This window comes from Metopolophium dirhodum, chromosome 6, assembly GCF_019925205.1.
Source record: "Metopolophium dirhodum isolate CAU chromosome 6, ASM1992520v1, whole genome shotgun sequence".
In the NCBI taxonomy this organism is placed as follows: Eukaryota; Metazoa; Arthropoda; class Insecta; order Hemiptera; family Aphididae; genus Metopolophium; species Metopolophium dirhodum.
In genome coordinates this window covers 35,349,942-35,365,995 of record NC_083565.1, presented here as the reverse complement: position 1 = coordinate 35,365,995, position 16,054 = coordinate 35,349,942, and the positions used below count along the sequence as shown (strand labels likewise).

General features: G+C 29.6%; 1 protein-coding gene and 1 long non-coding RNA gene across 2 annotated transcripts; one reads left to right on the top strand and one right to left on the bottom strand.

The window, feature by feature from the left end:
- Window positions 1-1,016: 1,016 nt before the first annotated feature.
- Window positions 1,017-1,484, bottom strand: LOC132947762 (uncharacterized protein DDB_G0283697-like). The gene has a single exon (XM_061018006.1). The coding sequence runs from the start codon at window positions 1,482-1,484 to the stop codon at window positions 1,017-1,019; it is 468 nt and encodes a 155-aa protein (XP_060873989.1).
- Window positions 1,485-9,915: 8,431 nt separating this feature from the next.
- LOC132946348 (uncharacterized) lies at window positions 9,916-13,430 on the top strand. The gene is made up of 3 exons (XR_009664701.1): window positions 9,916-9,990; window positions 12,396-12,523; window positions 13,366-13,430. It is a non-coding gene; the product is annotated as an uncharacterized LOC132946348 (long non-coding RNA).
- The last annotated feature ends 2,624 nt before the right edge of the window (window positions 13,431-16,054 follow it).

The window sequence follows — 16,054 nt, the reverse complement described above, 5'->3', positions numbered from 1 at the left end:
CGCTAGATCGTCATCTTTAAGATAGTAGCCAGATTTGCAATTAGGAATGCCGAGCATATTTAATAATTCTACTGTCTTTCTATATATACCATGTTGTTTAAGGCATATTCGTAGTGCGTGGGCGCCACAGTCACCGTCTCCGGGTACATTTTCCGTTTTTATGAATGAACCCGCGATTTGTGAGATTTCATTTTTTAATTTATCGTTAATTGTGTCATTGAAATTTTTCCCTAACGTGATTATATTACTAGTTTGTGAACCATTGTTTTTAAATTATTTATTTTGTTTTTCATCGTCATTGTTTGGTAGTAGGCATATTAAAATTTTTATTTGCGTGTCTTGAAAAATAAACTTAATCATAGTGGAAATAATGTTCCAATTCTTTTTGTCTCGTCCAGTGCAAATTTTGGGTAATGCTAAAGTAGTAATATTATTCTCAATACAAAATTTCCTAGTGTTAGCTAGTGTTCTAAAAATGTTAGTGTACGCTGGTTTGTCGTAATATTCATTTTTTGTTATGAGATATAGAACCCATTGTCTTCCGTTTTTCAAATAAGCAATTTCGGTTATTTTTTTTCTTTGGTCTATTAAATTTTGAACGTTGTTAAATTTATTTCTAAATTGTAATGCGATCCCCTTCGACATAGTAAGGCATTGACTTGTGCAATGGCCGATTGCGATATCATTTCGTAATGATAAAATATTTACCGTCTGTTCACTGTAATCGCATAGGAAGTCGGTTCTATCGTTATTGCTGAGTAGGAATTTTTGAAATTCGTTTAGTGGGTTCAAACTACTTATTGTTACGATGTTTTCTACAGCTTTTTCGTCATCGTCGTTTACTTCATTAGTTATTAGTTTATTTGAATTTTTTGATTTGTACCAATTTTCTACAAAATGAATATAATTATTTTTTTCAATTTTTTTTTCTCTGTTAAATTTAGAGGTGTCGATTTTTAAATTAATATTATTTGTTCCCCGAGGTAGATATTCCGATTTTTCTCTTAACTCGGGTGCTATTCGTTTTTTGAAAAATTGCAATCGTTTGTATAATGTCCTTTTTCAATGCATTTGTAGCATATTATGTTTTCTCTTCCATTAAATTTTTCCGGTGTTGAGTATCTTTCTCTGCTGTTGTCCCTACTGTGCTGTTTTCTATTTGCGTCATCTCCACGATTTCTGTTGTTATATCTATTTCTGCTTGTATCTCTGGACCTGTCGTAGGAGTTTTTCCTATCCCTAGAATAAGACCTATCTCTATTATTGCTAATTTCTCTGCTGTTATCTCTGTATTTATGGTTATTATATCTATCTTTACTACTTTCTCTGAACTTATAGTCGTTGTACCTATCGGGATAAGGACTTTTTTCCCTATAATTGTTCTTGCCTTTGTAATCTGATTTGTGTGGATATGGACTTTTGTCTCTGTTGCGTGATCTATCTTCAAAATTTACTGGATTGTCGTATTTTTTTAAATTGTTCATTTCGGTACATAGTTGATCAATTTTGTTTTTGTAATAACTGTCTATTCCTTCTAATTTTGTATTTAAACGTTTAATTTCTTGGTTGCTGTCTTTTGTTTCGGTATTTGATTGCATTACTTGTTTGTTCAAAATTTCTGTGTATTCGCTAAGTCCTGAGCTTCTTGAATTAATTCTAAATTGCATAAGTTCATATTTTTTTAAATTTTCTTTTAACTTTTTTAAGTTACTGTTGTCGTGAAGTGAAATTGCGTGTAATATAGGTTCCCTTATACCTTTTAGTATGTAAACACAAATATCTTCCTCTTTCATATCCTTGTCTACTTGACTACATAAATATTCTATTTCCGTAACAAAACTAGAAATTGACTCTAAGTCGTTTTGTTTCCTATTTTCTAATTTGTCTTTCAGTATTATAGAGTATCCTATTGGTTGAAATTCGTTTATGAACTCGCTTTTTAGATTTTCCCATGACCAGTTTCTTCCTTTGTTTTCCAAGTTTTGTAAAAATTTGTTGGCAGTATCTTTCAGAAATATTGATAAGAATTTCATTTTTTCATTGTCGTCCCAATTGTTTATTTGTGCTGCTTTTTCGTACTGTCTAAGAAATGTTTTGATGTCTCCTTGTCCGGAAAAACTATCTAGTTTAATTATCATTTTTTCCATTTTGTGTTTTGGATTTTTTTTTGAACTTCGTGTTTTTGTAATTCGTTTAAGGTTTCTTCAATGTCGTCTAATTCTGTGATCCCTTTATAATATTTTGATAATCTAGCCCTTAGATTATCTACGGTTCCTACGCTTTTTAATTGTTTAGATTTGCATACTTCAATAAGTTCTGATTTTTTGTGTGAATAAATATCTGTTAATTTAGTAATTTTTGAACCTAAGGCTATAAGCTCTTCGTCATTCATATCATATTAAGATTTAATTGAATTAAAGAAAAATTTTGTAATGAAAGAAGTTGATTTTTATTAATATATTTATACTTAACAATAACTACTTAATTTTTGAATAATTTAAGAATTAAAATTAAAATATATTTTTTTTTTTTTTTGAAATAAACTAAATACAATTTTGAAGGGCGAACGAAAATTAAACTAATAAAAAATTATTTAAATTATTAAAAAAACTAATCTACAATCCTAATATTAATATTTAAGTATATTACAAAACGTTGCTCACCTTGGCGTATATGTGTAGACGCACGGTTAGCAAAATTGTACTCACGCGGCACAAACGTTGTCTTGTCGGTAAGACAAAAATCGAACGCGTATTTGTTAGTTAATCGGTATACACGCACACAATTGCGTTCTGGATTTCTACTGTACCCAAAACTCTTATAACTGTTATTTTAACTTGTAAAGCACTAAAAATTTGCTCCCGGTTACACTACCAGAAATGTACAATTAATCGCACTTCACTTGTACAAAAAAAAAACAAAAATTATATATTGGTGTACTCACGAGGTACAAGCGTTACTTTTTCCGTAAGAAAAATTTATCGAACGCGTATGTGTTACTCACTCGGTATACACATGCACAAAATTGCGTTCTGGGTTACTACTGCACCCCAAAACACACACAAAAAGTATATATTACTTTAACAGGTAAAAATACTAAACTTGCTCCGGGTTTTACTACCCAAAACGTACACAATTGTCGTACTTCATTTGTACAAAAAAAAAATTGGTGTGCCAAGGGAATTTTTCCCAGACCACACGTAAAAACTGTTGTACTTCTCGTACATAAACACTTCGAAAAATTAAACGTGCCAAGGTTGAGGTACCAGGGCACACGCACAAAAAAAAAAAAAAATGTCTCCGCCCGTGAATAAGAACCCCGTTGGGCGCCACTCTGTGGTAACACCCGTATTAGACAATACGCGGTAAACCAGCTATCGCCTTGCAAATTCAGATCGCCTAGCCCGTACTACGATCGGCGTTTCACACGCACGTCGTAGCTACGTCCTCGCCGAATCACCCAGCGACAACGGGGGGGGGGGGGGGGGGCGTGCCTGCGCGTACGGCGGTGTTATATAGAAAATATTATTGTCGCCCCATCACATATTGCTTCGCTGGCCTGACCTATGTCAATAATTTACAATTTGAAATATTCCCACCTATATTACATATATATTAAATAATATTATTTTGACGACTGTCTGCAATATACGACAATAGTTCAATTAATCGTCCACCGGTCTACGACAGATCTCGCCCACTAACTGGTAATCTATACGTACTGTTGTATATTGCAGACAGTCGTCAATATAATATTATTTAATATATATGTAATATAGGTGGGAATATTTTAAATTGTAAACTATTGACATAGGTCAGGCCAGCGAAGCAATATGTGATGGGGCGACAATAATATTTTCTATATAACACCACCGTACACGCAGGCACGGGGCCCCCGTTGTCAGGTCCATTTCAATGGCCCCCCCACTTTCTAAATTTGAACTTCTGACCACGCCAAACGTTTGTGCATCTTTTGTGCAGAAATGTGCACCAAGTCCAATCGTTTGTGCACAAAAACTGAAAGCTCTTTCCCTGAAACAAAATGGGGAGGCATTGAAACGGTAGCCCCCCCCCCACATTGAATATTTGGATTTTTGAATGTGCCAAACGTTTGTGCATCGTTTGTGCAGAAATGTGCACCAGGTCCCGACGTTTGTGCACAAAAACTCCCAGCGCTATCCAAAAAACAAAGTGAGGGGTATTGACACGAGGGTCCCCCTTTTTTGAAATTTTAAATATTTGTCATATTAATAAATGTTGTTTACGTACCTAATAGGTTTAATAGAATTTTACTATTGCCATGTAAACGTATGACAAATAAAATCTTCAAATATTTTTAATTTATCAAGAAAGCATTATCTTGTTCTGATGTTTTTGATTTCAAAATAGTATGAATAAATACAGTTTTTTCTTTATGCATTTCTTTACTTTATATTTTATATTATATTTAGCTGATGAAAATGTGTTTATGGACAGGTACCTCAACTCGACGTTGCTGTATGTCCGGTCCAATAATGTAAGTTATAAGTCATTGTGTATATTTTAATATAATAAAATTATAGTAAAAAAATAATTAATAGACTATATTAATATAGTACCTACTTAATTAATTTAATATACCTAACCGTACCTACCTATATACATATAAAAATATTATAATAATATTATATTATTTATGTTTGAATTCATTAGAACAATGGCGTATCAGACGTCGCTCCCAAACCGGTCGACATCCATCTGCATAACTGTGAGTTGAAAACGTCTATATTTAAAAATTGTTATAGTATAATATTTATCTAATAAATTAATTTTCTTTAGCATTCCGCAAGAATGAGCGGTATAGTTTGAAAACTTACCAAAGTTATCTGGTGGATGTCGATACGTTGGTGAGCAGCCGTCGCACATAGGTCTGATATACCTATGGAAAGTTATTAGTGGATCGGTCATAATATTACGTTGAGAAGTTATCTGTCCATAAACTTATTTTCAGATTTGTAGGCCGATTCCGTTGCCATTTTTTAATCATTCTTTGTTTTTATTAAGGTTGAGGTGTAACAGCATTTTAGGGGCTATTGTAATTCCCACTTCCAGGACTTTATCATACATACAGCCGACAGCCCAATGACCTACATTTTTGTGTATTCTGGTCTACCCTATGATGGCCGCGAAGTAACGATCACGTCACCGTTTATCAGATTGCCCAGTTTGAAAAAGTCTCCAACAATTTCATCGGATAAGTACGCCATAAACCATGGCATAGCATTGGGCCAGCATCATTTTGTCCGGATCAATATCTACAAAAATGACGTCCCAATTATTAGAAGCTAATAATATAGGTACTTAATATTTATTGTAATATAATATAATATTAAACTCATTATACCCAGTTATTACGATTAAGTAGAAATAATATTTTTCAAATAATATTACAGTGTCTTTGTCGAACAGTCAGCTGTACGAAGTTTCCGCTGTGCCACAAGACGGGTCGACGCCGGTCGCTGAACATGGGAAGTCCTCAAGTCCACCCAGCATCGTATTGATGAATCAACAATACATCTTACATCTTACATCTATCATTGCAATCTTATAATTATTCACCTGAATGCATGTAATCCTGAATGTACAGTTAATTTATTACTACCCATCTACAAAGTCAACACTGTATTAATAAAAGTATTTATTGTTAAAATAAAATTGAGTTCTATATTATTTGTAGGTACTTAAAAATTATTTGGGTATAAAGGAAACATATTTTAATCATAGAAAATTAGATAAACTAAAAGACAAAAATAATAAGTAAATACGTCGTGTTAAAAATAGTTTTTAATTAATATAGGTAGGACAGGTACCTATTATGTAGGTAGGTACTTATCCAAAACTCGTTTATCAGGAATTAAATAAAAAGGGAGGTCGATTAAAAAAAGGTGGGTAAGTGGATGTCGCTCTGCTGTACAGTAGGGTCACTGTAATGGATGGTGTTAAATTTGAATTCAATGATATAATATCATTGTATAAGAAAAACGATTCTGAGCGAAAACGGTCAGTCAGCCTATGATTTTACCAAGTATATTTGATGATATTATTGTGAATAAAGTAATTTATCTATAACCTATTTACGTGGAGCCTTGTTTTAAATTTTCAATCCTTAGCCATAAAAGTTAAACATTTTATATATTTTTAACTACAAAATAATTTATAAATTATAAATTTGATAAATGTTGTCGAAATTTGAACTTTAAATGCTTATAAAAAGAAATTGTGCATAATATGTATTTTTAATATTTTTCAACTGCTATTAGAACGATATATCAGGAGCCTCATATTAAATTTTCACGCTTTTTTACCCAACAAATAAAAATTTATTGTTATTTATAGAAAAAAAAAACTAAAAAAATTGAAAACTGACTATGTCCGTATACAGCTCAAAAAGAATCAAATTATTTTCAAAATTTTATCGTGTATAGAAAATTCTAATATAAACATTCAGTGAAATTTTCAAGTATCTACAGTCATACGTTTTTTAATTACAACAAAATAAGAAAATCGTTACATGAGAAATCGAGTGAATATCAAATGTTGTAAAAATATGAATTTCAAACGTTCATAAAAATTTAATTTGACTTTCTTGTAGACATTTTTTTTTTGATATAGGTAGGTAAACTTATGGATAATCTTGTATTACATTTTCGAATCTTAGATTGAAAAAGAAAAATTTTTATGAATTCTCAACTCAAAATAATTTGATAATTTTCGTGATTTTTCCGTATTTTGTCAATATTTGAACTTTAAATGCTTATAAATAAAAACCGTGACTAAGGATTTTTAATTTTTTTCATCTGCCTTTGAAACAATAACCTTGGAACCTTCTATTAAATTTTCAAGCTTTTTTAACCAACAAATAACATTTTATTGATATTTATAGAAAAAAAAACTAAAATAAAATGGAAACTGAAAATGTCCGTAAACAGCTCAAAATAAGTCAAAATATTTGGAAAATGTTATGGTGTATAGAAAATGCTAATATAAGCATTCAGTCAAAATTTAATGTACCTACGGTCATTTGTTTTAGAGTTGCACCAAAAACCAAAATCGATTTTCTCGAAAACGGACTCTGCTGAACAGTAGGTTACAAGTGGGTGACTGTTATGGATAGTGTTAAATTTGAATTCAATGATATAATATCATAGTACCTATACGAAAAACGATTTTAAGTGGAGACGATTGGTCAGCCTAGGATATTGTATACTATATTTATATTGATATTATTAAATATTATTAATACCGTAGCCGGTTAAGTTGAATTATTATTATTTGTTTATTATCGTATTTGTATATGATAAATGATAATATATTTTAGACGTTTCAATTACCCACGAATAATATTTTTAAAATAGTGTAACTTTATATTCGTTTACTTTTGTTGGTAAATAATATATTTTATAATATCTATGGCATAATATATATTATAATATCTATGGCATAATATATTTTATAATATCTATGGCAGTCGTCAATTGTCGAAATTCGTCGGCGACGGTTAACAATTCTAATAGTTTCAGAAATACTATTGTATTATAAATATAATATATTGTATATTTTGATTTCAGTGAACAAAAAAATAATAGGCTACAAATATAAACGGACAGTTCGTTAAACCGGATAAGTTGTAACACAAACTCGCAAATTTCGTTTGATCAGGTTATTTTCATAAAATATTTCGATACTTTCAAGTTTTAGCTCATCGGAGTGAGATGATTAGATGAAGATGGATGAAGATAGCTGTTTCTTCGGCGATGGCGGCACTCTAGCTACGTTTCACCGGAAGAGTAGATGTTTACGAGTAAGTTTGTTTTCATATTATTACCTACTGTTTTACATTTACTTTTTAGACTTAAATTAAATATTCATTGCCACGGACAATCTGTTAACTAGGTGACGTAGAAGCATTTATAAGTTTAATCCCAATAGCGCAATGTATAAAATACGCGAGACCGTCTTCGTTTTTACCACGCCAAGTTTAACACGCACCTTTTTGCATGTTATACTATACACCGGGTATCACCTTAGGTTTGCGCGAAGTATTTAAAACAATATAATGTTATTAATCTTTATATCTTATATTTTTATATACATAAATACATTCTACCCCTCATATATTTTATTAGCATTCTCACACCTTTTTTAGTGTAGTTTATACCCTAGATGGCTATAGATATAGGTATTAAATGTCTTGCAATTATATATTTTACTATAATTATTAATTTCATTATAATATAATATAACAATACACTCTAAATTAAATTAGTTGTTATCAAGACAGACAGTCTTAAAACAAACTCTTTTCTGCACGTTTTCAAAACGTAATATGCTTAAAAAAAATTGCACAGTTGTCGTAGCAGTCAGTTGCTAGTTCAACCCGCGTGACATAAAATAGGAATTATTCTTGTTTTTTTAAATAGTTTTTTCGAAAAATATATGTAAAATGTATAGCTCATACAATTATGAATTTATAGTTTATAGAAATGTGGATGTTTATACTTCATGGATATTTTTTTAGTTAATAATCGTGTAAATAATTTGATTAAACAATACGGTACTTACCTACTCATCACTAGTATCAATTTTATTATATTACGTGTAAAATCACCAACACAAGGTGCAGACTGCGTTGAAAAAATTAAAAACATAAAATAAAATATAAAATAATGTTGTAGTAGAAGCTGGAAACTGTAGTTTATTTTAATTTATAATCCAATTAATATAACCGAGAATGTAACTATTAAATTCATCATTGAATGATTATGCAGAGATCACTTTGGGATAAATGTAAATTAAATTAAAAATAATTAAAAAACATTTTGTGATAGGATCAAGATTACTGCTCATATTTAAGTCTTAATTATTAACAAATAAATACAAATAATATATTTTTTAATAGCTTTTTACTATTAACATTCAGTGTAAATATAGTTTCTGATCGACTTACCAATATGTAATAAACCTATATGTAATAAAATAATTATTCATATCAAATAATCCTAACAATTTAATGCAAGGATTCTCATAAATTGATCTTACAGCAGCCTTAAAACACCAAAAATACATTTGTACATCATTTACAAAATTTTAGTTCCCTATTATGGTGTAGGTATTAATACAAACAATAAATTGCTATTCGAAAACACAATTTCGTATACCTATTATTATTTACTAAATACCTACAATTAAATTAAACTAAAAATAAACATATGATTACATACTGAGTGCCTATAATATAATATTATATATGAAAATTGAATCTTTATTACGAATACTTATCGTTTACACAAACCACAAGAAAAAATAATTAAAAATATTAAAAAAAAAACACACACATCATTGTAAAAATATAGTTGGTATTATAGTATTTGATGAATTTACTGTATACGTTTATGTTAACTCTAAAATCCAGTAATCACATTTTTATTTAATAATTCATAAAATACAATATGCTCTTATAAAAATATTCTCGTGCTTCTGATATCTATTCACCACCTTAATCAATAATTAAATTGATAAACGAAAATAATAATTTAAATAATACCTATATCATATTATTATAATTCAAATTCAAAATTATAAACTATTTTGGTTTATGTCATATCAAATTTCAATGAACAAATTGTTCCTTAACACAGAACTCTTTGATATAAAAATTTGCATTATATTATATCCGTGGATTCGTCATATTGACGTACCTAGTATAATATCTATCATTTATTTATTTAATCTATGGCAAATCTCAAAGTCGTTGCAGAAGACACAGTCGATTAAAAATTCTAAAATTTCAATAAGCAAAGAAGATATGAGCAAAAAACTTACTGCGTTTCGTATAATTTTATTTTTCATAAATCACAATATTCGAAGTTCTGGCTGTATTCTGGAGCGTTTCCTCATGGGCGTCGCAGTTCACACACGTCACGGATTCCGCCGAAGGAGTCGATAATTAAAGTAAGTTTGTTCTTATATTCTTTTGGGGCTTAAATTTAATTTTAAGACTTAAAACAAATATTTAATGTCACGAAAAATGTGCTATCCAAGTGTTGTAGGCGCATATTTTAGTTCCGGACTAGAAATGTATAAAACACGCGAGATATAAACGCCGTCGTCGTTTTTCCAGTCCCTGTTTGTAGAATAATTATAATTAATAGGTGCATACCTATACAGGGTACTTAATTTAAATATATAAATATTTTGGTTTAATTTATAGAAATATATGTTATGACTTATAACTGATAATAGTCATAAGATACAATTTTAATTAATAACTGGTAATTTTTTTTCCAAATACAACGTTATAAGTTATAGGTAACTATTAATTTAGTGTCACATACTTAACTTCTAATGTTCACTTAATATCTATATTCTATATCATAGGGATTAGGGATGTATAACCATGTACACATAAAAGTATATTCACGGAATGGTCAACTGCCTATCCTGACGTGTGCGCACTTATGAATAATATACCTACTCATATACTCGTATAGGTCTATAAATATATACCTATATAAATAGTGTAATACTACATACACGAATGTGTTACCAATTATGTCCCTAAAAGTTCAACAGTTATTATTATATTTATTTATTTTTTAAATATAGGTAGGTACATTACAAGACTCTAATTAAAATCACATTTTTTTTTCATTTTTTTTGAACACAATGTTTTAAAAATTATTAATTAATATATAATTTATTGGTATAGTACTAAATAAATTAAGGAAATAAAACAAACACAACTACTATAATTATTAGTAATAATAATATATCCACGTATAAATTATTAAAATACAAAACGAACAAACGAAAAACGATTCTGAGCAAAGATATCGTTGACTAATAAATAATATTGAGATTAAAGTAATTTATTTTTTCGGCAGAAAATCGGTATAAATATTTTTTTATTTTCATACCATGACGCGTGTGTGAAAAATTGTTTATATTAAGTGTTTAAGATGTTAGATTTCGGTTCGGCTGATTGTCCACCCCCTCACTCTTCCGCATCAATGCATCAGAAATTATTATTTATAATATTTAAATATAAACTGCATTTTCTGAATTTTCTAAAACATTGCTTTCCAAGCAAAGAATTCGTTTCATATATTATCGACGAATTGAAAAATTAAATAAGAACATTTATATGGGATAAAGTCAATTTTATAAAAACTTATTAGAAAAAAATTAAATACAATTAAATAAAGGTAATTTTTTTTTTTATATTTCTATTTTTTTACGTACCCATTGTGTTCGATACTATAACTTCAGTCTTCAGTTACAGAAAACAACACTTGCCAATATGGAATTACTGTCGAATTTTTTTATTTTAAAATAATAAATAGCATCTGATCGACTGATGTGCTATAATGAAACTCAAAATATAACGAATACACTACCTATACACTTATATAAATTCTATTTTATATTCGTTTAAATTGGACTTTTAATTTTTCTGGCCATTTTATTAAGCTTTGTAATATAAGTGCATTAAATCGTGTTTTTAAGGCATTTTTCTTATTTTTAATGCATTTAAATCCACGTCCTATTTATAACTTAACGTTATTTTGTATATACCAATCGATTAGTGTACACAATAAAAAATATAATATTATTGATGGGTTAATAGGTTGATAACTATTATGTAGGTAGGTACAGTTTTGTACGTTCAATGTATCGTTCTTAATTCATAAAGAAGCTAAATGAGTCAAATGATTTTGTCAAGGGGAGGGGGGGGGGAGGTTATGGCTGATTTTTTAACATGCACTATTTCAAGGGCTCTTGACCTAAGGGGCGCACCACTCTAAGGAGGTGTGACAACATTTCGTAAGGGAGGGGGGACGTGAAAATGTTTAAAAAAAAACACGAATTTATTTAGTTATTTTGTTATTTAGGTAATACATATTACTTAATAGGTATTTCTTAAATTTTTTTTATTATTTTATTTGAAACATTATTTTTAAATATTGGGATCAATAAAACTATTTTTATATAATTACTATTTTATATCAATTAGAATTTGTTTATAAACCAAGTAATAAATAAATAGTTACCAAGTAAAAAAACCGTTATCTATATTATAAATTTGAATTCAATTTACTGCATTTGCGTCTAGTAGAAACAAATAAATGTTTTTTTGAAGATAATGTAAAAATATCCATCATCCATCGGTTAGGACCATATATATATTTTCTATGATTGGGACGGTTAGGTTATAATTATAAATAATCTATGGCAAATGACAATCGTTTGAGACGAACACCGATTCCAATACGTACTCACATATTTCGTTAGGTGCTATTAAGCATATTAAGCTAGGTGCCTATTTTAATAAATGTCATTAATCTCAATACTTCCAGACTGAACTTTTGGATCGGATATATGAAGACGCGCGCTGCATTTTCCTTGACGGAGACGCACAGCTCTGACACTAGACAATATTATACACTCAAAGGGACCGCGTTTCGCCGGAAGAATAAATAATTACGTAAGTTTTGTCCTACTACTCTGTTGACGCGGTAGACCTAATGTAAATATTTATTGTCAGACAAACGTATATACCCGCTAGACGTAGAGTAGTTTTTAAAATCCAGTTGTTATAGGTGTACAAAAATTAGGATATTATGAAAAATACCTTAAATTATAATACTTTGCCTACAACTGTTAATTTATTGTTATAGTAGAATAATTTTTAAAATTTTAAATCAATGATTAGGTAATGCTTTTATAAGTAGGAAGGTAGGTTTTTATACCTACCTAACAAAATAAGAAAATACATAATGATTAATGTTATTTAATATGATTTGTAAGTACATAGCAGATTATACCTATCACTTGGTGACGATTATTTTTGTTTTATACGTTCTTCGTAATTCAGTTCCGTCACGATAGTTTTAGTTTTCGTTAAATGTGAAACATACATTTTATATGCATACGGGATACGGGCATTAAATATTTGGGTTTTAAGAGAACACCTCAAACGAAAATCTGTTAACTAAGTAACGTAGAAGCATATACGTTTACTACTGCCTACCAAAGGCGCAATGTATAATAATAATAAATTATACGCCAGTCCGAACAATCCAAACGCTGTCTTACTCGTAGTCGAGTTCTAGTTGATAACTGACTTGTGAATAAATGTAATTTTTGTTAGGTATACAAATAAAACTAATAAATCCTTGAATACAACATTTAAAAATACAAACTCTGTGTAATAAAAATTAATATTAGGTATTTATTGGTAGGTTTATATAATATCTGTAGACTGTAACGCATAGGTCATTAGAATATTGTAGAACATTTTACTGCATAAGATGCGTGTTATTTCAGAAATGGTATTCGTCAGTGAACATTTTCAAACTGGGAATAATATATCATAAGCAGATTGAAATGTGTGAACGTTTCAGTGTTTCGAAGGCTAAGTTTCGTAGCAGATTTTGATTCCGTCACGGGGTATGTATTTTCTTATTTCTCAGTAGGTTTTTTTTTATTATAGTTAATTGATCAGGGGATGTATTGCCCGAAAATTTTCAATATTTGTATTGTAACTATACTGGTATAACACTATTCGGGCTATCAATAAAGTCGTGTTCAAAATCAGAAAATTGGTGAGGTATGATATATTTTTAAGCAATTCTTTCGAGTAGGGAATTCACTCAATGATATTTAAATATTTTCACCGATAATCAAGTACGATGACTTGTAGGTAACTAGAGACTGAGTGAATAGGAATTAGGAAGTGTGTGATATGGCGAAGATAAGGAAATGGGTCAACAGGATTTCAGAATGTTTGGTGTATGAAAGGGAAAGATGAAAAAGAAATGTAAGGTTAGGGTAGGTAAGTGGAGTGAGAGTAGCAGATATGAGAATAATAAGTAAGGTGTTAAGGTACAAAAGAGGATAGAATAAGAAATTAATTAATTAAGGGTAGTGTACATATTGTAGTGAAAACAAGAGAGAATAGGTTTAGGTGGTTCGGTCACTGTATGATAAGAGATAGTGAGAGTGGCTATAGAAGTTAATTTAGGGGAGAAATGATGGACGAGAAGACTGAAGAAGAGATGGATAGACAGAATACCGATCATATGGAGGTGTGGAATGAGAGTGGCTGAACCTGTATATAGCTGTGAGAGACGGCGGAAGAAAAAGTGTAAAGGTAGAATAGTTATGTTAACAATGCCGAATACGTAGGAAAAGATCTTGAATTGCAAAGGCCTTATTGACTCTTTGGCTTCGACTAACCATAAGTTTACCTAATTAACCTTCTTATGACTCATTAGGACACTTTGAATAATAAGATCCTGAGATGCAGGTTGCCAAACTTAAGTGTTTGATTATCAAGTTGATCCTTTGATTGTTGACACCTTAATCCATGCTATGGATGAAGCCCATAGATAATAAAGATATGGATAGTCCATGCCTATGTTAAATACATTTGAGGCCGCGTTCCCGGACGGGAAGGCAATTGAGGCTTCTTTATATTGATAGTCGATAGTCGATACTCGATATAAGTATACTTTATTTGGCCTCAATTTATTGTTCCCCTCGAAGACCGCTAATAAGACCATTATGTCCTATCCATATCTTTATTATCTATGATGGAGCCATACCCAGCTCACTCGTGTAAACTTGTTCCCGGTTGGGATGTCAGCGCACTATTTGTTTCCCATCTTTGACCCACGCGTAGCATACCAAATGTACGATTAAGAAAACACTAAAATGTTTGGGTCAGAGAGAGAAATAAATGGTGCGCTAAAAATCTGACATCCTCTTAGTGTTATCAAGTAGAAGAAGCAGTTGATTGTTGACAATTTGACATTTAACATTAACTGTGGTAGGTATTATGATTGGAAGTAAAAGTAATTAGCAGGGCTGTGAATTTAATGCAATGAAAAAGTGTTAAATATTTGCCTGCATGTATGCACTAAAAACAGACAAATATATGCACTGAAATATTCAAAAGTATGCACTTAAAATTCAAAAAAATACTGAATGAAAACGTTTTTATTAACATTTTTTTAAATTAATAAATTATAATTCAAATTGGTTTACAAAAAAAATTCTTTATTTACACACTTGGTAGGTAAAACGCATATTGGTAACGGTGTTGTAATAATAGGCCAAAAAAAAATACGTACTAATAGTTCAAACAAATCATAAAGGCTAACTGTAATAAATATTGATTTATGAAAAAGTATATTAAAAAGAATTATTATTATAAATGAAACAAAACTATGAACTATGGACCGTGACATAATATAGGTATTTCTATATTTTTAGCTCCATAATTTCTGTTAAAATATTAGGAAAATGTATTAAGCACCGTAAAAATGCTAAATTTCATCTATTACTTAAAATATTATATTCATAACAAATTATCATAGAAAGTTAGGTACTGTTCTTCCACATACTTATTATAGTTTAATTTAACTACAACATTCTAGTAGAGTCTGATAAAATTCTGATTAAAATACTAAACTATGGGTCTGAAATTTAGTTTATATACCTAGATCTAAATAATCCAAAACATATATTGCTTCAAAATATAAAAATAAAATGTCTTGTACTACTACAGTAGTAGGTAGGTAACTTTCAAAAAAAAAATTTAAAAAATCATACTTGAAATCTATGTATAATATACGTATATTGTAATAAATTATCAAATGTTTACTGTAGTGCATTATAAAAAATTAACTTAAGTTCAATATAACACATCATAACAGGTGTTCAAATAACCATTTCATACTAAAAATGTTGTTAATTCACACAGTCTCTCTTCAGTTTTAAATTTTTTTTCAAATCATCTATAAAATATAAATGTTTAGTAAATTGGAAGACTTGATTAAGTATTTAACCATTTATCTAAAAGAGATGTGCCGGGTCGCCACATTACTATATCGAGGGGCCATGGTGCAAGTGTCGTCCATAAATATCATAAAATATATTATATTAGAAATACAAACTTAATATTTCACTAACAGTAAATATTATAAAAAAATATTACGAAATGTACTATACT

Coding starts and splice junctions, on each gene's coding strand:
- LOC132947762 (XM_061018006.1), bottom strand. CDS start 1,484: ATGAACAATTTAAAAAAATACGACAATCCAGTAAATTTTGAAGATAGA.